At 45.3% G+C, this 23,928-nt stretch overlaps 2 protein-coding genes across 5 annotated transcripts in view; one reads left to right on the forward strand and one right to left on the reverse strand.

The window, feature by feature from the left end:
- The window catches only part of LOC105485034 (trinucleotide repeat containing adaptor 6A), a 216,082-nt gene that overhangs the window by 44,948 nt on the left and 147,206 nt on the right, over window positions 1-23,928 (forward strand). The gene's annotated exons all lie outside the window — the stretch shown is intronic.
- Window positions 3,315-3,993, reverse strand: LOC139359849 (putative uncharacterized protein FLJ45256; the record flags this gene model as incomplete). Its single annotated transcript, XM_071084249.1, is given in 2 exon segments — window positions 3,315-3,523; window positions 3,526-3,993. Coding segments are annotated over 2 exon segments (603 nt in total), but the record flags the coding sequence as incomplete, so codon positions are not given.

The following is a 23,928-nucleotide window of genomic DNA, read 5'->3' on the forward strand; positions in this document are numbered from 1 at the left end:
ATATTTCAAAATTTGGAAATAAAGGCAGGGAATGGCGGCTCATGCCTATAATCCCAGCACTTTGGGAGGCCGAGGCGGGTGGATCACTTCAGGTCAGGAGTTCAAGACCAGCCTGGCCAACAGGGTGAAACCCCGACTCCGTTAAAAATACAAAAATTAACCAGGCATGATGGCGCGCACCTGTAATCCCAGCTATTTGGAAGGCTGAGGCAGGAGAATCGTTTGAACCCAGGATGCAGAGGTTGCAGTGAGCCGAGATCGTGCCACTGCACTCCAGCTTGGGCGACAGAGAAAGAAAAAAAGAAAAAAAAAAGGAAATAAGAAAGGGAGTTTAGCCAAAAATACAGTGGAGACTTAGAAAGCTGTAAGAGAATATTTTGTCAATTCTATGCTAATAACATTACATTTTTGAGACAATTTTATGGCATTTTTTTTTAAAGCCAAGTTATATGGTGAGTGTTGCTTACTGGTAGATTTCCTAAAACAGCGTTTCCTACATTCCTAAAATATGCTGGGTTTTCTTTGGTAATATCTTATTTAAGATAAGATATTCATAAGTGAGTTTTGTTATATAGTTGTTCTTTGTGACATGATTTTCAGGTTTTGATGTGGCTTTGACAAAAAGTATGAGCATCTTTTATTTCTCCATGCCTGGATACAATTTATATAGAAGCAGAATTGCTTATTTCTTGGCCATTTGGAAGACTTTATCTAAAACTCCTGTGTGTCTGGTGTGGTGGATTTGGGGTGGGAAGCTGGTTAACATTCTCAGTTTTGTTTCTGCTTACTGTTATTTCAGAGTTCTAAAACTGTGGACAATTAGTTACGTTTTTCTAGAAAATAATCTACTTCATTCAGATTTTCAAATTTAATTGCACAGTTTGCAAGATACAAAGTCATTTCATTTCCTCTTTGTTATGTTATTTCCTCCACCCTGTTTCTTTTTTGTTTGCTTGTTTGTTTTTGAGGCAGAGTCTCACTCACTCTGTCGCCCAGACTGGGGTGCAGTGGCGCGGTCTCGGTCCACTGCAATCTCTGCCTCCCCATTTCAAGCAATTCTCCTGCCTCTGCCTCCCAAGTAGCTGGGATTATAGGCACGTGCCACCATAACCAGCTAATCTTTGTATTTTTAGTAGAGACGGGGTTTCACCATGTTGGCCAGGCTGGTCTGGAACTCCTGACCTCAAGCGATCTACCTCGGCCTCCCAAAGTGCTGGAATTATAGATGTGAGCCACAGAGCCCCACCCACCCTGTTTCTAATGTCGTGTTTTTGAGCTTTCTTCCTTTTTTTTCCCCCTGATTAGTTGACTTTTCAATTATTTATTTTACTCTAACCAACTCACCCCAAAGAGTTTGCTCCTACATTAATTAATTCAATTTTTTTTTTTTTTTTTAGAGTCTTGCTCTGTTGCCCAGGCTGGAGTGCAGTGGCGCAATCTCGGCTCACTGCAAGCTCTGCCTCCTGGGTTCAGGCCATTCTCCTGCCTCAGCCTCCCGAGTAGCTGGGACTACAGGCACCCGCCACCACGCCCAGCTAATTTTTTGTATTTTTAGTAGAGACAGGGTTTCAACATGTTAGCCAGGATGGTCTCGATCTCCTGACCTCATGATCCGCCCGCCTCAGCCTCCCAAAGTGCTGGGATTACAGGCGTGAGCCACTGCGCCCGGCCTCAGCTTTCTTTTTCTTAACCTTTTTCTGGTATGTCTTTTTAAAAATTATTCTTTCAATAGCTTTAGGGGTACAGGTGGTTTTTTGTTATGTGGATGAATTATATAGCGGTGAATTCTGAGATTTTAGTGCGCCTGTTAACGGAGGAGTGTACATTGCACCTAACGTGCAGTTTTTTACCCTTAGCGCCCTCCCACCCTTCCCCTTCTGAGTCTCTCAAGTTCATGGTATCACTGAATAAGGTATGTCTTTGCTTATACTTTTAATTTCAGTTTTCCTAAGAAACTGTATGGCATACTTTTTTGTTTTCAACCAAAGTCAGGTTTTGCCTTTTTTTTTTTTTTTACCTCACCTAGAAGTCTTTCTCTTTAAATTGCTTTGTTTTGTTTTGTTTTGTTTTGTTTGAGACAGAGTCTCACTCTGTCCCCAGTCTGGAATGCAGTGGCGCCATCTTGGCTCACTGCAACCTCTACCTCCCAGGTTCAAGCGATTCTCCTGGCTCAGCCTCCCAAGTAGCTGGAATTACAGGCACCTGCCACTACGCCCAGCTAATTTTTGTATTTTTAGTAGAGACAGGGTTTCAACATGTTGGCCAGGGTGGTCTCGATCTCTTGACTTCATGATCCGCCTGCCTCGGCCTCCCAAAGTGCTGGGATTACAGGTGTGAGCCACCTCACCTGGCCTACAACCTTATTCTTTACAGCATGATATTCTGTAGTGTAAATGTGTCACACTTTACCATACTGTTATTGATGGTGCAATTAACTCATTAATGGAGCGAGTAATTAATGCCCAGTGTGGCAAGGAAACAGAGACACGATCATGTTTCTACAGTACTGGTAGAGTTTTTAACTGATACAGTCCCCAAAAGGTATAATCTATCAAAGATCTTAAAAACATATGTACTCTGTAGTCCTAGCTGCTTGGGAGGCTGAGGAAGGAGGACTCTTAGAGCCCAGGAATTCAAGGGTGCATTGAGCTATGATTGCACCACTGCACTCCAGCCTGGGCAATGGAGTGAGATACTGCCTCTAAAAACCAAGCAACCAACAAACAAAAATCTGTGCTTTTTAATTCAGAAATTCCACGTATAGAAATTTATCTTAAGATAATTATATGACTGGGCACGGTGGCTCACGCCCGTAGTCTCAGCACCTTGGGAGGCTGAGGCGGGAGGATTACTGGAGTCCAGAAGTTCCAGAACAGCCTGGGCAACATGGTGAGACATCGTCTCTATAAAAAAAAAAAAAACACAAAAAATTCCCCGTCTCTATAAAAAGCACAGAAAGTTAGCCAGGCATGGTGGCGCACATCTGTGATCCCAGCTACACAGGAGGCTGAGACTGTGGAATCACTTGAGCGTGGGACGTCGAGGCTGCAGTGAGCCATGATCGTGCCACTGTACTCCAGCCTGGGTGTCAGAGCAAGACCGTCTCAGAAAAAAAAAAAAAAGGATAATTAGATAATTATAGAAGAGCCTAATGATTACTCTGCAAGAATCATTTTGGGTGCCTTATTTGGAAAAGTAAAAATGTTGGAAATAACCCAAGTATCCAACATTAGGGGAAATGGTTTAGAAAATTACAGATCCATGCAGTGGAATCCACAGGGCCATTAGCAGTGCGAGCAGGTAGTGAAGGGAGGCCACACATAGGCATGCTGGCAGCTGTATTTTTCATCGTACTTTCTCTGGCCTCACAATATGTGGAAATGATTCTTCAATTCTGGCAATAGAGTAACTCCTCGTCCTGGTTCTGGTGAAGGCATGACAGCTGTGAGCATGCATGCATGTGCTGGTATATAGGCACACACATATATGTGCTCAAACTCTTAAACAGGAGCTTCTGCAAACGTATGTAATAAGCTGGAGAAAGTCATTTTCACCAGCATCACCTCCATGAAGAGCACTGGGTTTATTTGAAAGAAATTTCTTGATGAATTGCTTAGAAGAGGATATGAGATCACAAATGATCTCAGTGTGTTCAGAACTGCCTTGCAAAAGGCAAGCAGGGGCCTCTTTTAGTTTACTCCAGAGGAAGCAAGAAGAGAGAAGAGGGAGTGGGAAGATGTGTCGGGGAGTCCCCAAGACACGCTCAGGTTTGACGATTTGCTGCAAAGACTCGCGGAACTCAAAAAAGCCGTTGTATTCACAGTTACAACTTAATACAGTGGAAGGATATGGATTAAAAATCAGCAAAGGGGCCGAGCACGGTGGCTCATGCCTGGAATCCCAGCACTTTGGGAGGTCGAGGCCAGCAGCCTTGTCACTTGAGCTCAGGAGTTCGAGACCAGCCTGGCCAACATGGCAAAACCCCATCTCTACTAAAATACAAAAATTAGCCAGGCGTGGTGGCTGGCGCCTGTAATCCCAGCTCCTTGGGAGGCTGAAGCAGGAGAATCACTTGAACGTGGGAGGTGGAGGTTGCAGTGAGCCGAGATCCAGCCTCCACACTCCAACTGTGGCGACAGAGCGAGACTCCATCTCAAAAATAGATAAATAGATAAATAAAATCAGCAAAGGAAAAAGGTGCTCAGGGCAGAATCCAGGCAGGAGCTTCCACCTGTACCCTCCTAGAGAGTCATGTGTGCAGTGCTTAATTCTCCCAGCAATGATGTGTGACAACACACACAAAACATTGCCAACCAGGGAAACTCACCTGAGCCATAGTATCCATGGCTTTTATTGGGGATGAGTTACCCAGTATCCAGCCCCTCCAGAGGTCAGGCTGATACAGCATGACCCCGGCACCCACCATAAATCATGTTGTTAGCATCAACTATCTGGCATGGCCCAAGGCCCCAGATATACAGAAGTCTTCTTATCAGGCAGAATATTTTAAGCTGTTAGCAGTTATCTTACAGGAACAGGTGAAGGGCCAGTCCCTCCTCTGAGATGTGCAGGGTTTAACCATCCCAAGCCTCTTGAGTTAACCCTGTAGTGAACAGAAGAGAAGGGGAAATGAAGGTAAGGAGTCTGGGGGTGGTGGCTCACACCTATAATCCCAGCACTTTGGGAGGTGGAAGCGGAGGCGGGTGGATCACCTGAAGTCAAGAGTTCGAGACCAGCCTGGCCAACGTGGCGAAACCCCGTCTCTACTAAAAATACAAAAATTAGCTGAGCATGGTGGCGCTCACCTGTGATCCCAGCTATTCGGGAGGCTGAGGCAGGAGAATCCTTGCACCTTGGAGACAGAGATTGCAGTGAACTGAGATCATGCCACTGCACTCCAGTGTGGGGGACAGAGTGCAACCCTGTCTCCAAATAATAAAATTAAAAAATAAAGAAGGGAGATATCAGAAGACGCTTGTGTATAGGGTGCCTTGCAGTAATCCCCAAATCTCACACACACGCACCACAAAAACAAACAAACAAACAAACAACAAAAAAAAAACTATAAGAAGTCCCAAAACACTTTCTGTAAATGAAGGTCTTACGGAAATCTATGAGGAGGTAGAGTTTTGCATCAGAGAAAAAGTGTTTGATTGAGGCAAGGGTGGTGGAGAACAAAAGTGACGACAGACAGAAGCCAGGAGAGGTAAGGTACGAGGCTCCGCAGGATCACGGGGATGGTTGCAGCCAGATTCTGACATCAAAGGGGCAAGATTTGAAGTGGAGAGGCTGATCTGATGAGGAGGAAGGACAAACTAACTTATTTATTTATTTATTTATTTATTTATTTATTTATTTATTTATTTTAGAGACAAGGTCTCACTCTGTTGCCCAGGCTGGAGTGCAGTGGTGCATGCAATCATAGCTCACTGCAGCCTTGAACTCCTGGGCTCAAGCCATCCTCCCACCTCAGCCTCCTGAGTAGCTGGGACTACAAGCACATGTTTTTAAACCTGGCTAATTTTTTTTTTTTTTAATTTTTCTTATAGAGACAGGATCTTGCTATGTTGTCCAGGCTGGTCTTAAACTCCTGACCTCAAGCAATCTTCCTGCCTTTGTCTCCTAAAGCGCTGGGATTACAGGCATGAGCCACCACATTCAGTCTGGAGAGAATTGGTAAATGGCCCGATCCCAGTTGAGTCAAAGACTCAGAGAATCGGGGCGGAGCATTAGGTTTTCATTGCTTTCTAATTCACTGGGTAAATCTAATGTGTAACCAGGGTCGAGACCCACTGCTCAAAGGTGTTCTCTTCACAGTCTTAACAATAGCCTTGTTCCATATTACCTTCAAATAGTTTCTCAACCTCGGCGCTATTGACATTTTGGGTAGGATAATTCTTTGTTCTGAGAGGCTGTTTGGTACATTGTAGGATGTTTCTTTGGCAGTATCCCTGGCCTTTAACCCACTATAGGCTGGTAGCACTCCCTTCCCAGTTATGACAATAAAAAATGTCTCCAGACATTGTCAATGTCCCCTAGCTGGTCAAAATCACCTCTGGTTGAGAACTACTGCCTTGCAAGAATTATTGAAGGTGTCACTTGTGGAAAATTTGCTTGCAGGGACAAATCTTTCCCTGCAACTCGTCTATCTATGTTCTGCTAGTATATCGATCATACTTTGTGAGGTGTTGGTGGTGGTGTGGGGCAACTGATTGCGGTTCCTTTCCAACTGATTGGAAAGTTGTGAGTGGTTGTACTGAAGAAATGGTACATACCAACATAAATGGGAAACCTTCTGAGTGCTTGTGAGAAATGGTGTTCAAGAGAATAAATGGGCCAGGAGCAGTGGATCACGCCTATAATCTCAGCACTTTGGGAAGCTGAGGTGGAAGGATGGCTTAAAGTCAGGAGTTTGAGACCAGCCTGAGCAGCATAGCAAGACTCCATCTCTACAAAACTTTAAAAATTAGATGGACATGGTGACACATGCCTGTGGTCCCAGCTACTCAGTAGTAGGTGGGAAGATCACTTGAGCCTCGGAGCTGCCAGTGAGCTATGATCGCACCACTGCACTCCAGCCCAGATGACAGAGCAAGACCCTGCCTCAGAAAAAAAAAAAAAAAAAGTATATATATGTATATATGGCAGGGGCAGTGGTGACAGCTGGAACAAATCTCAACTCTAACATTTACTCACTGGCTTATCTTGGTTATCTAATTAGCTTTTACTAACTGAAGTCACTCCAAAACTTAATTGCTTAAAAGAACACCACTCTTGGCTGGGTGCGGTGGCTCACACCTGTAATCCCAGCATTTTGGGAGGCTGAGGCGGGTGGATCATTTGAGATCAGGAGTTCGAGATCAGCCTCGTCAATATGACGAAATACCATCTCTACTAAAAACACAAAAATTAGCAGGGCATGGTGGCACGCGCCTGTAGTCCCAGCTACTCAGGAGGCTGAAACAGGAGAATTGTTTGAACCCAGGAGCTGGAAGTTACAGTGAGCCGAGATCGCACCACAGAACTCCAGCCCGGGTGACAGAGCAAGACTCCATCTCTAATAAATAAATAAAAATAAAAAGAACACCACTCTTTACCGCTTATGAGCCCACTGGTCAGTGGGAGTGGGTTTTCTGGTCTCATCTGGACTTTCTAATGTATCTGTGATCAGCTGCAGGCTGGAGTGGTGGCTCTGCTGGTCTTGGCTAGGCTCTGTCCCATGCCTGGGCCTCAGTTGGAACAAATGGACTCCTCTCATTCTGCAGAAGACAGGCCTGGCCCCGTGCACATGGCAACAACAGGGTTCCCAAAGAATTCCCAGGAAACTGACGAGGCCTCTTGAGGCCCAGACTTGGAACTGACCCATCATGCCATCTGCTGCACTATTGTGGTCCGAGTAGATCACAAGGCCAGTGGGCAGGACAACGGATTTCTCTCTTAATAAGAGGAGCTGCAAAGTCACTTAGCAAAGTGACCGCACTGTCACAGATAGGGAGCAGAGGAGAATTGTCGTCTGTCTTCCACATTTGGGATAACTACTGAAACTCATTAAGCCTCAGTTTTCTCATCTGTAGAACAGGGATGGTATTACCTACCCCAGAGTTGTTATGAAGATTCAATGACTAGTGAGTGCATAGTGCCCTACTAATGATAGCTATTATTGCTGTCATGTCATTCCACTGTTTAATATATTTCAGTAGGCTGGGCATGGTAGCTCACACCTTTAATCCCAGCACTTTGGGAGGCTAAGGCAGGAGGATCACTTGAGGCCAGGAGTTCGAGACCAACCTGGGCAACACACCAAGAACATTTTTTTAGTTAGCCGGGCGTGATGGCACATGCCCATAGACCCAGGTACTCAGAAGACTGAGGCAGGAGAATCTCTTGGGCCCAGAAGTTTGAGGCTGCAGGGAGCTAGGATTGCACCACTGCACTCCAGTCATGGCAACAGAGCAAGACCCTGTGTCTTAAAACATTACATATATAGGCTGGGTGTGGTGGCTCACGCCTGTAATCCCAGTACTTTGGGAGGCCAAGGCTGGTGTATCACCTGAGGTCAGGAGTTCAAGACCAGCCTGACCAACATGGTAAAACCCCGTCTCTACTAAAAATACAAAAATTAGCCAGACATGGTCGCACATGCCTATAATCCCAGCTACTTGGGAGGCTGAGGCAGGAGAATCGCTTGAACCCGGGAGGTGGGGATTACGATGAGCCAAGATCACGCCATTGCACTCCAGCCTAGGCCACAAGAGCAAAACTCCATCTCAAAAAAAAAAAAAAAAGGAAAGGAAAGGAAAAAAAATTATATATATATGTGTATATATATATGTATGTATATTTCAGTGCTTGCACTTTACTCAGTGAATAAGTGCAATTTACAAAGCCTTCATGATCTGGACCCGTCCCTCGGCTCTACTGCACTTCCCCCACTGGGCTTCTGTGCCTCTGAACTACTTAAGCAGTCTGAAAGTGGCATCATGCTTGCCTCCATTTTTATCACCAAGGCCATGCTTTCCACCTGGCATTGGCCACCAGAATAATTAGATGCAGCAGAGATGCTCTGCTGTAGGGCCTACTTCTTGCCCTGCCTCTCCCGCCCCCTCTGAGAAGAGGTAATCGTTCACCCTTAATTAAGGCCAGCCATGACCTTAGGTGGGAAAGAACATGGAACATTTGATGTCATTGAATTACACAGTGAGAAAGTCATTCTTCCTTTGGTTGCTTTGCAGCACTTCTGATTAAAAAGGAAAAAGTTTCATTTTGTGCTAGTGTGCCTTTAAACACCTCTCTGAGCCTTGCCAACCTCCCTTTTCAACAGAGTGAGCCTGAGTCTCTGAAAGTTCAACAGGAAAAGGATATTAGCTAAAATGCGACGACGCACAATTAGTCTCGTTTTTATTTTTATGGGTTTTTTTTTTTTCATGGCAAGTGATGCTAATTTCACATTTTCCACAGTGCGATCCAGATTTCTTCAAACCACATTTATTTGACCAATGAAAGGGGGATCAACTTAAAGGGAAATAAAGCCTTAAATAAATAACAATGTGAGTGGTACTCAGGACCAAAATAGAGAGGGGAAACTTGAGGGATGAGTTTGGGAAAATCCTGGAATAGATCAGCTGTACAATCTCTCCCAATAAAAATCCTGGCCGGGCACTCATGCTTGTAATCCCAGCACTTTGGGAGACTGAGTTTGGTGGATCATTTGAGCCCAGGAATTCAAGACCAGCCTGAGTGACATACTCTCTACAAAACATTTAAATATTAGCTGAGTGTGGCAGCGTGCCGCTGTAGTCCCAGCTACTCGGGAGGCTGAGGTGGGAGGATCACGAGTCCAGGAGACAGAGGCTACAGTGAGCTGAGATTGCACCACTGCACTCCAGCCTGGGCAACAGAGCAAGACACTGTCTCAAAAAAAAAAAAAAATCCTATAGCTCCTCTAGGATTCCCTGGTTGTTTGAGTCATGCCTTTGTTGGGCACTAGATTCACAGTCTGTGAGGGCAGTGACCGTGTCTTCTCAGCCTTTGCTCCCAGCTCCTTACAAAAGTGCTGGCAAATTCAAGCACTCTAGTACCATTCGTGGGAGAGGACTGAGTCGCCAGTGAGTCATCATCCCGTCCTCAGCTGAATTGTGTAATCCCCATGGTGCTGGCAGGAGGAGGAATAACAGTACTTGTTGCAGTAGTAAGAGTAGTAATAGTAATAGTAGCACCAATAGTAATATGAGTAGTTGTTATAGTAATAGTAGCAACCATTTATTGAGTTCATTATATGAGCCAAGTATTAGGCTTAACACTATATGCATCCATTCATTTTGTTCTCCTTATGACCCTATGAGGCAGCTCTTTTTTTTTTTTTTTTTTTTTTTTTTTTGAGACAGAGTCTCACTCTGTTACCCAGGCTGCAGTGCAATGGCATGATCTTGGCTCACTGCACCTCTGCTTCTCAGGCTCAAGCGATTCCCATGCCTCAGCCTCCCTAGTAGCGGAGACTACAGGTGCATGCCACCATGCCCAGCTAATTTTTGTATTTTAAGAAGGGACGGGGTTTCACCGGGTTGCCCAGGCTGGTCTCGAACTCCTGAGCTCAAGCGATCCACCCACTTCGGCCTCCCAAAGTGCTGGGATTACAGATGTGAGCCACCACACCCAGCCAGCTATTCTTATTATCTCCATTTTACAGATGAGAACATTGAGGCTTAATGCGGGAAAATAATTTGCTCAAAGCCACCTTGCTGGGAAGTGGCAGAGCTGGGAGTCTAAGGTCAGTCTTACTCCCAGGTTGGTGCCCTTCAGAACCGCAGGGACAACCCTTCCCGCAAGGGTCTCCGAGATGCAATGCGTTGCACCTTTCTGGAGGCTACGGGGCTGCCGCTTCAGCAATTCATGTATAATTTAAGGGAATTCTGAAGCAGTCTGGATGTTTAAATGATGTCTTAGTAATGTAAAAATCTGCTTCTCTTCAATCTGTATTCTCTCCAAATTCAGTAGACTATCTGAGAACTCTCCTATCTGTACTCCCTCTCCAAATACCCGCTTGGCCCCACCTGTGCCCTGCCCAGCCTCCCATCTCTCATTTCACTGAAGAAATGAGATTCGGATGGAAAAATACTGGTACAAGCTTGACCGAGCTTCTCTAACAGACACTGTGCATCACGCATCAGCTGCTGCTGTTGCTATGGTGACAGCCACAATTTCTCCCAGACAGCTTGGGTCTGAAGGGAGGGTGGACCCTTGGGGAACAAGTGGATCTCTCCAACCTGTCAGTCCCTCTCACCTTGCCCGTTTCTCTCGCCTCCCCCACTCCCGCCAGCCCCCACACTTCCTTAGATGATGCTGACAGGGGGTACCAGCACCCCCAGGCCATCATAATTAGCATCTGGCCGTGATCCCAGTCTGCTGGCAGCACATTCCTCATCTTCCTCGCCAGCCAATCTCCTTTCCCCGGCAACCCTCCGACAGCACTGCAGCAGCTGCCGCACCGACAGCCTCCGCGCCAAGGTCACCCACCACCAGCACCAGCAATGACGAAGCACCCGCCTGCTCCCTGGGTGGACATGACTCCGTTAATGCCTCACTGTGTCTAAACCATTTGGGGTCAGAAAATTGTGATTCTAAAAAAAAGAGAGGTTGTCCTTAGGAAGATGGGTGAGGCTAAACTCCAGTTGCTAGAGGGGCTAAGAGATTCATACGGCTTAAGTTTCATCACTTCAGTTCTCCAGTAGAGAGGGAACTGAGCAAGAGGGGTATAAGACATTCCAGAAGAGTGAGGAAAGAATGAGGAAAGAATGAGAAAAGTTTGCGCATCGATGCGGCTTGGACTCTGGGGTGCTGAAGATGCTGGTGGTAATGAGGCGGAGGATGCTGGTTGGAATGATGGTGATGGCAACATCTCATTTATTCAGCATCCGTGATGTGCCAGACACTGCTGTAGGCACTGTGCAGGCACTATGCCCTGTAGTTCTCGTACTGCCTGGGGAGTAGAATGTGGTACCCACGTGATGGCTACTGTCACTGCACCCATTTCACAGATGGGGAAATCGAGGAAACAATCACCCCGAGGAAACAATCACACGAATCCAAAATGTGAGACGTTTCCATGACAACTAGCCTGGATGAACTCTTTAAAATATCAACGTCAGGCGAGGCACGGTGGCTCATGCCTGTAATCCCAGCGCTTTGGGAGGCCAAGGCAGGAGGATCGCTTGAGCCAAGGAGTTCAAGACCAGCCTGGGCAACATAGTGAGACCCTGTCTTAATAAAATTAAAAAATAAAAATCAGTGTCATTTACAAAAGGGTAGAAATCTTTTCTAGAAAAAAAGAGTAAAGAGGCAAAAACCAAATGCAATTTCTGATCCTACATTGGATCATGACCAGAAAAATTAAAATAGTCATAAAAGACATTTGAGGGACATTTGGTGAAATTTTAATATGGACAGCACGTGAGATTGTGTTAGGAAATCATTGCTAATTTTCTTTAAGAGTGATTCGGGAGTTGTGTTTGTGTAGGAAAATGTTCTTTGTTTTTTTTTTATTTGTTTGTTTGTTTTGAGACAGGGTCTCACTAAGTCACCCAGGCTGGAGTGCAGTGGCATGATCACGGCTTACAGCAACCTCAGCCTCCTGGGCTCAGGTGATTCTCCCATCTCAGCCTCCAGAGCAGCTGGGACTACAGGCGTGCGCCACCACGCCTCGCTAATTTTTGTTATTTTTTGTAGAGACAGGAGACTTGCCATATAGCCGAAGCTGGTCTCCAACTCCTGGGCTCAAGTCATCCTTCCACCTCAGCCTCCCAAAGTGCTGGGATTACAGGCATGAGCCACTGTGCCTGACCTGTTCTTCTTAGATGATACAGGCTGAAGTATTCAGAGAAGAAGTGTCATGACTCCTGTAACTTACTTGTAGATATACTTACATACATATACATGTATTTACATATAAATACAGCAAAATATTAACAATTTTTGAACCTAGATAGCTCATCATTGGGTCATCAATAGTACCATTCTGGCTGGGCACGGTGGCGCATACCTGTAATCCCAGCACTTTGGGAGGCCAAGGCAGGAGGATTGCTTGAGCCCAGGAGTTCAAGATCAGCCTGGACAACATAGTGAGACCCCATCTCTACAAAAACATAGTGAGACCCCATCTCTACATCAACATAGACAACATAGTGAGACCCCATCTCTACAAAAAATTTTGAAAAACTTAGCCAGGCGTGATGGCTTACACCTGTAGTCCCAACTGCTCAGGAGGCAGATGTGGAAGTATTGCTTGAGGCCAGGAGTTTGAGACCAGCCTGGGCAGCAAAGCAAGACTGCCTCTCTACAAATTTTTTCTTTAATTAAAAATTTTTTCATCTTTTCTGCATGTGTGGAAACTTTAATTATGAGTCCTGAGGATAGGTAGAAAAGTTAGTAACTTGCCCAAGACTGAAGGCCACACAGCTATCAGATTTCAAAGTGAACTCAAATCTGGTCCACTGGGCTTCAAAGCTATGTTCTGGAACTCAGCCTTCCCAGAGACAGGGCTTCACTCACCGAGGGATGCCAGTGGGCCCACTTTGCAAGGGGCCATGTCCCAGGCAAAGATAAGGAAGTAGATTCTGGCAGAGTGTGAGAATCCCACCAGCTCAAGCAGTGAAACAATCTTCCAACAACTCATTCAGGAAATTTATTTTTTTTATTTATGTTTTTGAGACAGGGTCTCACTCTGTCACCCAGGCTGGAGTGCAGTGGGGCAATCACAGCTCACTGCAGCCTCAACCTCCTGGGCTTAGGTAACCTTCTCACCTCAGCCTCCCAAGAAGGTGTGACTACAGGCACATGCCACTGTGCCCAGCTAATTTTTGTAATTTTTGTTGAGACAGAGTTTTGCCAGGCCAGGGCTGGTCTTAAACTCCTGGGCTCAAGCGATCCACCCACTTCGACCTCCCAAAATGCTGGGATTACAGGCATAAGCCACCATGTCCGGCCTCAAGAAATACTTTTGTGAGACAACTGCATAATGGGTACTAGCCGAAGTGATGCAGTTGTGAATGACAAAAGTCCTCACCCTCATGCAGCTTGGTGCATCCACGTCAGGTAACATTCTCAGAAGGGCTTGGCATCAGATACCATCCAAAACATTTCTATCACAGTTACAGCTGAGGAAAGGAAGCTGGGAACCATGGTCTATAGTCTATGATCTTTTTTCTTTTTTCTTTTTTTGAGACAGGGTTTGGTTCTGTCGCCCAGGCTCGATTATGGTGGTGTGATCATAGCTCACTGCAGCCTCGACCTCCTCAACTCAAGTGATCCTCCACCTCAGCCTCCTGAGTAGCTGGAACTACAGGCTTGTGCCACCACGCCAGCTATTTTTTTTATTTTTAGTAGTGACAAGGTCTCGATGTGTTGCCCAGGCTGGTCTCAGTTAAATTAAGTTTAAATTCAATAGAGGATCACTTGAGCTCAAGAATTCAAAGCTACAGTGAGCTGTGATCACGCCACTGCACTCCAGCCTGGGCGACAGAGCAAGATTCCGTCTCCAATTATATATATAAATAAAATAAAATAAAATAAAATAAAATAGTATTACATGATTCAGAGTACCCTAAACAGTGAATTATCAGTTTGCCAGGATGGCATTAATAATCTGGAACTAATTGGAAAGAGACTTTGCAAGTTACAGAATCTGGATTTTAGGTGAAAGTGGGCCATCCTTTCCTCTCCATTGCAACAGAGTTCCACATAAAAGCAGGCAAATTCAATGTATTGTAACAGAAGCTGAGGCTCCGTAAAGTAATCCTTTGAAATATTATTTATTCTCTTACAACACTGCCCCCACCACACACACACACACACACATCTTTGTCTAAGTCTGAACAACGATGTGAAGAAAAACTTTTCTTAAAAGGATCACAAGAAAGATTATGGAAAGATTGCCAAAGTAACCATCTCTGTCAAGCCACGCAAATTCTCCACCCACCAGGCAGTGGTGGCTTACACCTATAATCCCAGCACTTCGGGAGGCCGAGGCAGGAGGATCACTTGAGCCCAGGAGTTCAAGACTAGCTTGGGCAACATATTGAGGCCCCTGTTTCTACAAAAAAAAATTTTTTTTAATTAACCAAGTATGGTGGCATGCGCCTGTAGTCCCAGCTACTCAGGAGGCTGAGGTGGGAGGATTGCTTGAGTCCAGGAGTTCAAGGTTGCAGTCAGCCATGATGACACCACTACACTACAGCCTGGGTGACAGAGCAAGACCCTGTCTCAAAAAATCAAAAACATTCTCCAACCAACACCAAGTTTATGTAACTTTATAATCCCAACATGGGGAAAATAATCAAAGAAACACACAAGCCATGTTGTGGACAGAGAGAACACATTGGAATGAACTGCAAGAGAAGTACAGAAAGATATTTTGCATGAGAAATGCTGTGATTCTTACATAGTGCATGCCTGAATTTCCTAAGATTTCAGGCTGCCGAAGGATACAGATGCATTTTCGCTTTAAAAGAGGCTATCCAGGCCAGGCACGGTGGCTCACATCTATAATCCCAGCACTTTGGGAGGCCGAGGCAGGTGGATCACCTGAGGTCAGAAGTTCAAGACCAGCCTGACTAACATGGTGAAACCTCATCTCTACTATAAATAGAAAAAATTAGCCAGGCATGGTGGTGCGCACCTGTAATCCTAGCTACTCGGGAGGCTGAGACAGGAGAATTGCTTGAACCCAGGAGGTGGAGGTTGCAGTGAGCCAAGATCACGCCACTGCACTCCAGCCTAGGTGACAGAGCGAGACTCTCTCTCTCTCTCTATATATATATATATACACACACACACATATATATTATTATATATAAAATATATATTATTATATACAATATATAATATAATATATAATGTAATATATAATATATATATGGAGACTATTCAGTATCTAAATGGGGACTCATTTTGATATGCGAGTACCCACATAGGGTCTAGGAATTCATATCACTTATCTTTTGCATTCCTGGAGACCTTTGCTGCTCTGTCTACCGGAGGTTACACAACTTCATCACCACAGAGTCCAGGATGTCCCACCCTTGGTTTTTCTTCCTACTCTTTTCCCATTTGTCCCAAGCAATCCTGTTTATCTTGCCTAATGGAACTGTTCCCCACCAATGCATTAGGGCTAAATGGAAAAGGAAGGGCTGGCAGCCTCCCAGAGATTGAAATAACCTCAAGAATGGACATTTAATTCTGATAATGCCTCAGAATTCATATATGTGCCAATAAGATAAAAAGAATCGAAAATGATTTACACCCACTTATCTCCATGTTCTCACCTCTCAATCACTCCTCAACCTTCTTCCCTGCCTACTCCCTGCTTCTAAAATTGTTCTCATCAAGGTCACTGAAGGCCTCCTTTTTGTACCAATGGAGACTTCTTGATTTCTTTCATTTTGTATTTTATTGTATTTATTTATTTATTTATTTATTTATTTATTTAAGATGGAGTCTCTTGCTCTGTTGCCCAGGTTGGAGTACAGTGGCATGCTCTTGGCTCACTGCAACCTCCACTGCCCACATTCAAGCAATTCTTCTGCCTCAGCCTCCCAAGTAGCTGAGATTACAGGCATGCACCGCCACGCCCAGCTAATTTTATTTTTAAGACAAGTTCTCACTCTTTCACCCAGGCTGGAGTGCAATGGCATGATCACATGGCAGCCTCAACCTCCCAGGCTTAAGTGATCTTCCCACCTCAGCCTCCCAAGTAGCTGGGACTCAGGCACACGCCACCACGCCTGGCTAATGTTTTATTTTTTGTAGAGACGAGGTCTTGCCATATTGCTCAGGCTGGTTTTAAACTCCTGGGCTCAAGCAATCCATCCCAGTCAGCTTCCCAAAGTACTGGGATTATAGGCATGAGCTACCACACCCGGCCAAGACTTCTTCATTCCTTGACTGCATTTGATCACTCTCCTTCCTTCCAATTCTCTTCTCTGCAGAGTTCATGACGTCCCACTCCTATCTCTCTGACTGTTCTTTCACCTTTTATGTTTACTGTTTCCTTTTACTTTCTGTTTTCTTTTCCCCATGCCTTAGAAGTTCCTATCCCTCAAGGTTCCTCTAGCCTTCTTTTCTCTCTGCTTTCACTGGTATGGCTTTAAATATCGCTGCGTGCCACTAACTTTTTATTGTCTGTCGCCAATTCAGGCATCACTTCTGGGCTGATGTTCAGTTACCTCCTGAAAGTCATCTGGTTGTCCTGCAGACTCCTTAAATTCAACATGTCCAACTCTGGCCATCTCATCCTTCCTTACACCTATTCCCTGTCCAGTTTTCTTTTTCTTTTCTTTTTTTTTTCTGAGACAGAGTCTCGCTCTGTTGCCCAGGCTGGAGTGCAGTGGTGCAATCCCGGCTCACTGCAACCTCCACCTCCCGGGTTCAAGCGATTCTCCTGCCTCAGCCTCCTGAGTAGCTGGGATTACAGGCACCCGCCACCATGCCAAGCTAATTTTTGTATTTTTAGTAGAGACGGGGTTTTGCTAGTTTGGCCAGGCTGGTCTCAAACTCCTGACCTCAAGTGATCCATCCACTTTGGCCTCCCAAAGTCCTGGGGTTACAGGTGTAAGCCACAGCGCCTGGCCCCCTGTTCAGTTTTCTTTTGCTCATAGAAAGGCATCGGAATCTACCAGTTGCCCAAACTTGAAACATGGGAGTTCATCCCAAGCTCCTCCCATCCACTCACTCACTGCCTGCAATCAGTTGCAGACCATGTGAGTCTCCCTGTGAAATAGCTCGTGAATTACATGGCAACTGTCTTGTTTCTTATGCTTATGATCTCTCTAGTGGCCTTGTCTTGTCTCTGCTCTGTAGTAAACTCCATGAGGGTTTGAGCTTTGTCCGTCTTGTTCCTCCTTTTATCCTCAGTACCTAAAATAGTGCCTGGCGCAAAGTAGGTAGTCAGTACATATCTGTTGGATGAATGAATAATCGTTTATCACCTCCTCCCTTGAACTGTTTGTGTTTTCTCTGTTCCCTCCTTTCATATCCATTGCCCGTGTGGTTGCTGGATGATCTTTGCTTTGGTAGGTGTCCTGCAATACGGCACCAGGGATTCTTCCCTTCTGATATTCATACCCTTGTACAGTCCCCTCCCAGTGACGTAAGTGTGGGCTGGATGAGTGAAACATTTCTAATAAATAGAATATGGGGCTGGGCACAGTGGCTCATGCCTGTAATCCTAGCACTTTGGGAGGCTGAGGTGGGCGGATTGCCTGAACTCAGGAGTTCGAGACCAGCCTGGGCAACATGGCAAAACCTCATCTCTCCTAAAAATACAAAAGATTAGCCAGGCGTGGTGGTGCATGTCTGTAATCCCACATACTCTGGAGGCTGAGGCACGAGAATCCTTAAGCCCTGGAGGCAGAGGTTGCAGTGAGTTGAGATAGTGCCACTATACTCCAGCCTAGGCAATAGAGTGAGACCCTGTCTCAAAAAAAAAAAAAAAAGACTATAGCAAAAGTGATGGAATGCCGCTTCCAGTATTAGATGATAAAAGGCTTCTGTCATGCATGCCTTTGCTTCCTTGTCCCTCTCTGAGAGAAGACAGCTATTATGCTATGAGCTATCCCATGGAAAAGCCCACCTGGCAAGGATCTGAAGAGAAATCTCCAGCCAACAGGCATCAGGGAGGCCTGCTGATGACCAGTGCGTGAGCTTAGAAGCAGATTCTCCCAGCCAGGCATGGTGGCGCATGACTGTAGCCCCAGCTACTTGAGAGGCTGAGCTGGGAGGATCACTTGAGCCTGGAGGTCAAGGATACAGTGAGCCAAGATTACACCACTGCACTTCAGCCTGGGTGACAGAGTGAGACCCTGCCTCAAAAAAGATTCTCTCAACTTGAGCCATCACATGAGACCGCAGTCCTGGCCAACACCTTGATTGCAACCTTGTGAGAAACTGTGAGATAATATTTGCTGTTTTAAAGTGCTGAGTTCTGGGGAAAATTGTTATGCAGATATAGATAACTAATACATGACCCAAGGCTCCATTTCAAACTGCGAACTCTAAACCCTCTAATGACCTGAATTAACTGTGTTAATATACACACTAGTGGTTCAGAGAGACTAAGTCAATCTAAAAGTACCAATATGAAAAGACCTTTACGACATTGAATTTTTTTTTTTTCTTTTGAGACAGAGAAAAAAAATTTTTTTGTTTTCTTTTTTTTTTCTTTTGAGACAGGGTATCTCTCTGTTGCCCAGACTGGAATGACACAAACTTGGCTCAATGCAGCCTCCACGTCCAGGGTTCAAGCAATCTTCCCACCTGAGCCTACTAAATAGCTGTGGCTACAGGCACACACCACCACACCTGACTAATTTTGTTTTTCTGTTTTTTTTTTCAAAGACAGAGTCTCGCTCTATCACCCAGGCTGGAATGCAGTGGCATGATCTCAGCTCACTGCAACCTCTACCTCCTGAGTTCTAGCAATTCTCCAGCCTCAGCCTCCCAAGTAGCTGCGACTACAGGTGCCAGCCACCACACCTCGCTAATTTTTTGTATTTTAGTAGAGACGAGGTTTTACCACGTTGCCCAGGCTGGTCTCGAACTCCTGAGCTCAGGCAATCCACCCGCCTCAGCCTACCAAAGTGCTAGGATTACAGGCGTGAGCCACCGCACCCAGCAATTTTATTTTTTTAGAGACAAGGTCTCACTATGTTGCTCAGGCTGGTCTTAAACTCCTGGACTCAAGCAATCCTCCCGCTTTGGCCTCCCAAAATGCTGAGATTACAGGTGTGAGCCACTGCACCTGGCCCACTGGATCTTTAAACAAGATTCAAAACAAAATTCACTGCAGGATATCATCCATGTAAAATAAAATACAACTTAAAACATTACGTGTCTTCTGTAGCTACACATAAATGTATGTAAGTGCATTTAAATAAGTCTGGAGGTAAACATATCACCTGATAGCTAGTGATTTCCTGGGGGTGCTTAAGAAGGAATTAGCTTTTGTCCACAATTTTTAAAAATTTTACATGAAGAATATATTTGACCAGGTGCAGGTGCAGTGGTTCTTGCCTGTTACCCCAGCACTTTGGGAGGCTGAAGGCAGGAGGATCACTTGAAGGCCAGGAATTCGAGACCAGCCTGGGCAACATAGCAAGACCCCGTCTTTATGTAGAAAAAAAAAAAGTACCTGGGCATGGTAGTATGTGCCTATAGTCCTAGCTACTCTGGAGGCTGAGGAGGGAAGATTGCTTGAGTCCAGGAGGTCCAGGCTACAGTGAGCCATGATCATGCCACTGTACTCTAGCCTGGATGACAGAGTCAGACACTGTCTCTAAAAAAAAAAAAAAAAAAAAAAAGAGGAGGCCAGGCGCGGTGGCTCATACCTGTAATCCCAACAATTTGGGAGGTTGAAGAGGCAGATCACGAGGTCAGGAGTTCAAGATCAGCCTGGCCAACATAGTGAAACCCTGTCTCTACTGAAATACAAAAATTAGCCTGGCATGGTGGCACGCACCTGTAGTCCCAGCTACTCGGGAGGCTGAGGCAGGAGAATCACTTGAATCCAGAGGCAGAGGTTGTGGTGAGCCAAGATCGTGCCACTGCACTCCAGCCTGGGTAACAGAGTGAGACTCCATCTAAAAAAAATAAAAACATATAAAAAAAGGAAATATTATTTATTAGGAAGGCTTTTTTTTTTTTTTTTTTTTGACAGGATCTCGCTCCGTCACCCAGGCTGGAGTGCAGAGGCACAATTTGAGCTCACTGCAACCTCTGCCTTCCATGCTCAAGCAATCCTCCTTAGCCTCCCGAGTAGCTGAGACTACAGGCATGCACCACTCAGCTAATTTTTTTAAAAAGTTTGTTTTTTGGAGAGACTAGGTCTCATTATATTTCCCAGGCTGGTCTCAAACTTCTGGGTTCAAACAATGCTCCTGCCTCAGCCTCCCAAAGTGCTTAGACAGTAAAGCTTTTTGTAATAAAACCGAAATAACTCAGAACTGTATCAAACAGAAAGTGAAAGTACATGTTAGCCCCATCTCTCCAATTGATAATTATTAACAATTTGTTTTATATTCTTCCATATCTTTTTTCTAAATCTAATAGATAAAAAGGATCCTATTTTATTTACTATTTTTTAACCTGGTGTTTTTTGTTTGTTTGTTTGTTTGAGACAGAGTTGCTTTGTTGCCCAGGCTGGAGTGCAGTGTGCGATCTCGGCTCACTACAGCCTACACCTCCTGGATTCAAGTGATTCTCCTGCCTCAGCCTCCCGGGTAGCTGGGATTACAGGCATGTGCCACCATGCCCAGCTAATTTTTGTATTTTTAGTAGAGACAGGGTTTCCCCATGTTGGCTACGCTAGTCTCAAACTCCTGACCTCAGGTGATCTGCCTGCCTCAGCCTCCCAGAATGCTAGGATTACCAGACGTGAATCACTGCACCTGGCCTAACCTGTTTTTTTCTATTAGTAATATATCGTGAACATATTTTCATAATCATTCATAGTGAGCTACTATTTTTTTCTGCATAGTTGCATGTCATTCCATTGTATACATGTGTTGTAATTAGTTCAACTGCTAAAATATAAGATCCATGAAAATAGGACATTTTCAGATTTATTTGCTGCTCTATCCTTAGGGGCTAGAACAGTGCTTGACACTTAGTAGGCACTGAACAAATGGGAATTAATTAATTAGTCAACTACTGATAGACAACTGGTTTGATTGTACCCCGGTACATTACTATTTTCACACTACCGTAATTATTTCCTTGAGATAAATTCCTAAAGATGAAACTGCTGAGTCAAAAGGGATGCATATTTTAAAATGTTGCAACATGTTGCCAAACTCCTCTGCATTTAGCTTGTACTATATGATATTCCTACCCATCTGTCGATGAAAGCACCTCTGTTCCCCACTGCCTCGCCAGTATGAGTGTCATTCCTCTCTGATGTAAGTTGTGATAGGAGAGTCAACTGTCTGTAAATGTTGTATAGGGGAATTGGAGAGTGGCTATTTTGTGAAACTGGGCAGAATGCATAGAGTCTACCAGATCCGCTTGAGAAATTACTGTAAACAAAGAGTGCATCAATCAGGGGAAGGAAAGAGAAGACACGTTCAAATTAGGTCATTGAAGGAGGACTTGTTTGATTTTTATTTTATTTTATTTTTTTAAGGCAGGGTCTCGCGCTGTCACCCAGGCTGGAGTGCAGTGGAGTGACCTCAGCTCACCGCAGCCTCAGCCTCCCAGGATCAAGTGATACTCTCACCTCAGCCTCCCAAGTAGCTGGGACTATGGGCGTGCACTACCATGCCCAGCTTTTTGTTTGTTTGTTTGTTTGTTTTTGGTTTTTGTGTGGGTTTTTTTTTCTTTTGTAGAGATGCAGTTTTGCCAGGTGGCCCAGGCTGGTCTCAAACTCCTGGACTGAAGGGATCTGCCTGCCTCAGCCTCTGTAAGTACTGGGATGACAGGCATGAACCACCACACCCAGCTGAAGGAGGACTGAATAGAGGAACTCTACAAAGCGAGGACAGAAAACCACAAGGATCCACAGGACTAATTAGGCTGGCTTCTGTTACCACCCCTATGCCTGAGAGGCCAAGGGGAAGAATGGCCACTGTAACCTGGAGACTGAGAAGCCTACAGACCGAGGGCCACCAAGGTGGGAAATGTGACTTTAAGGCAGCCAGCACCCAGAATCACTGCAGATTCTCTGGCAGAGAAGCAGCCAGAGAATAAACGCCCCAAGCCCAGTCTCCTCCCTCCCTCGATCATCTTCTGGGGCTCCCTATGGGTCAAAACCAATGGGAAGCCAGAAGACAAGGGGGCCCTTTGAACAGTGTATACACTCAGCCTCCCAACACACAAGGCATACACCAAAGTGTTCAATAAATACGTCATTGAATTTAACCCTCGCGATAATCTTTCAAGATAGTTGTTTACGTTCTGATGGAAAACTGAGGCTCAGAGAGATTCATTAACTTGCCCAAGGTCACAAGCCAGTTTTGGAGGCCCCAATGCCCTGGGCTCATATGTGCTATGAAGCTTGTAACTGAGAGCAAGGAGACCCTATGATGAGCACAAACTCTTATCAGATACTGGAAGCCCCCAGCACAGCTCTGGTGGCAGGAAAAGGCTCTCCTGCAGTTTTTTTGGGTTTTGGTGTTTTTTTATTGTTGTTACTATTGTTGTTTTTGAGACAAGTTCTCACTCTATCACTCACTGGAGTGCAGTGGCACAATCATAGTTTACTTCAGCCTCAACCTCCTGGGCTCAAGCAATCCTCCTACCTCAGCCTCCCAAGTAGGTGGGATTACAGGCACACACCACCATGCCCAGCAATTTTTAAAATTATTTTGTAGAGACGGAGTCTTGCTATGTTTCCCAGGTTGGTTTTGAATGCCTGTGCTCAAGCGATTCGCCCACCTTGGCCTCCCAAAGTGCTTGGATTGCAGGCATGAGCCACCATGCCCAGCCCCTATCCTGTGGTTTTCATGACATGTGAGATGGTAGCTCAGGCAAGGCTCAGCAGACAAGCCACAGCCGTGTTCATCTCCAACATAAACCACCCTCTTCCCCATGGCATAGCACCATGCTAACAGCCCAGATTCTGGAGGCAAACTGCCCTAGTTCAAGTCCTGTCTCTGCCGCCGACTAGCTGTGCAACGTTGGGCAAGTTCCTTAGCTCGTCTCTCTGTCCTCAGTTTCCGCATCTGTAAAGTAAGGACAACCATAGGCCTCAGGACTTAATGAGTTAAAATAAGGAGAGTGCCCTGTACCTAGTGAGCCCTAGTAGGTATAAAGGTATTATAGGCATCAACACTCACTCACAAGGAACTGTTGCTTCCCAGTCTCTCTTCCCCTTCAAAGGTGCTGATGTATGAGCTCTCCCTAATTAGACTGTGCACCCTAAAGCCAGGAGTGTCTTGTCCAAGCCTCAGTGAGCTTCTGTACAGAGTAGCAGTAAATAGTTTAGTCTTTGTGAATCATACATCTTTGTCACCGCTATTCAACTCTGCCATTGTGGTGCAAAAGCACCCACCTACAATCCTTAATGAATGGGTGTGGCTGTATGTCAATAAAACTTTTTATATGGCTGGGCACAATGGCTTATGCCTGTAATCCCAGCACTTTGGGAGACTGAGATGGGAGGATTGCTTGAGCCCAGGAGTTCAAGACCAGCCTGGGCAACATAATGAGACCTCATCTCTACAAAAATAAATAAATAAACAATATTAGCTAGGTGTGGTGGTGGCGCGTGTGGTCCCAGCTACTTGGGGGGCTGAGGTGGAAGGATCACTTGACCCCCAGGAGGTCGACGCTGCAGTGAGCTGAGATTGAGCCACCGCATTTCAGCTTGGGCAACAGAGCAAGACCCTGTCTTAAAACGAAAACATAAAACAATTTTATTTATAGATGCTGAAATTTGAATTTTAC

The sequence above is a fragment of the Macaca nemestrina genome, chromosome 18 (genome assembly GCF_043159975.1).
Source record: "Macaca nemestrina isolate mMacNem1 chromosome 18, mMacNem.hap1, whole genome shotgun sequence".
In the NCBI taxonomy this organism is placed as follows: Eukaryota; Metazoa; Chordata; class Mammalia; order Primates; family Cercopithecidae; genus Macaca; species Macaca nemestrina.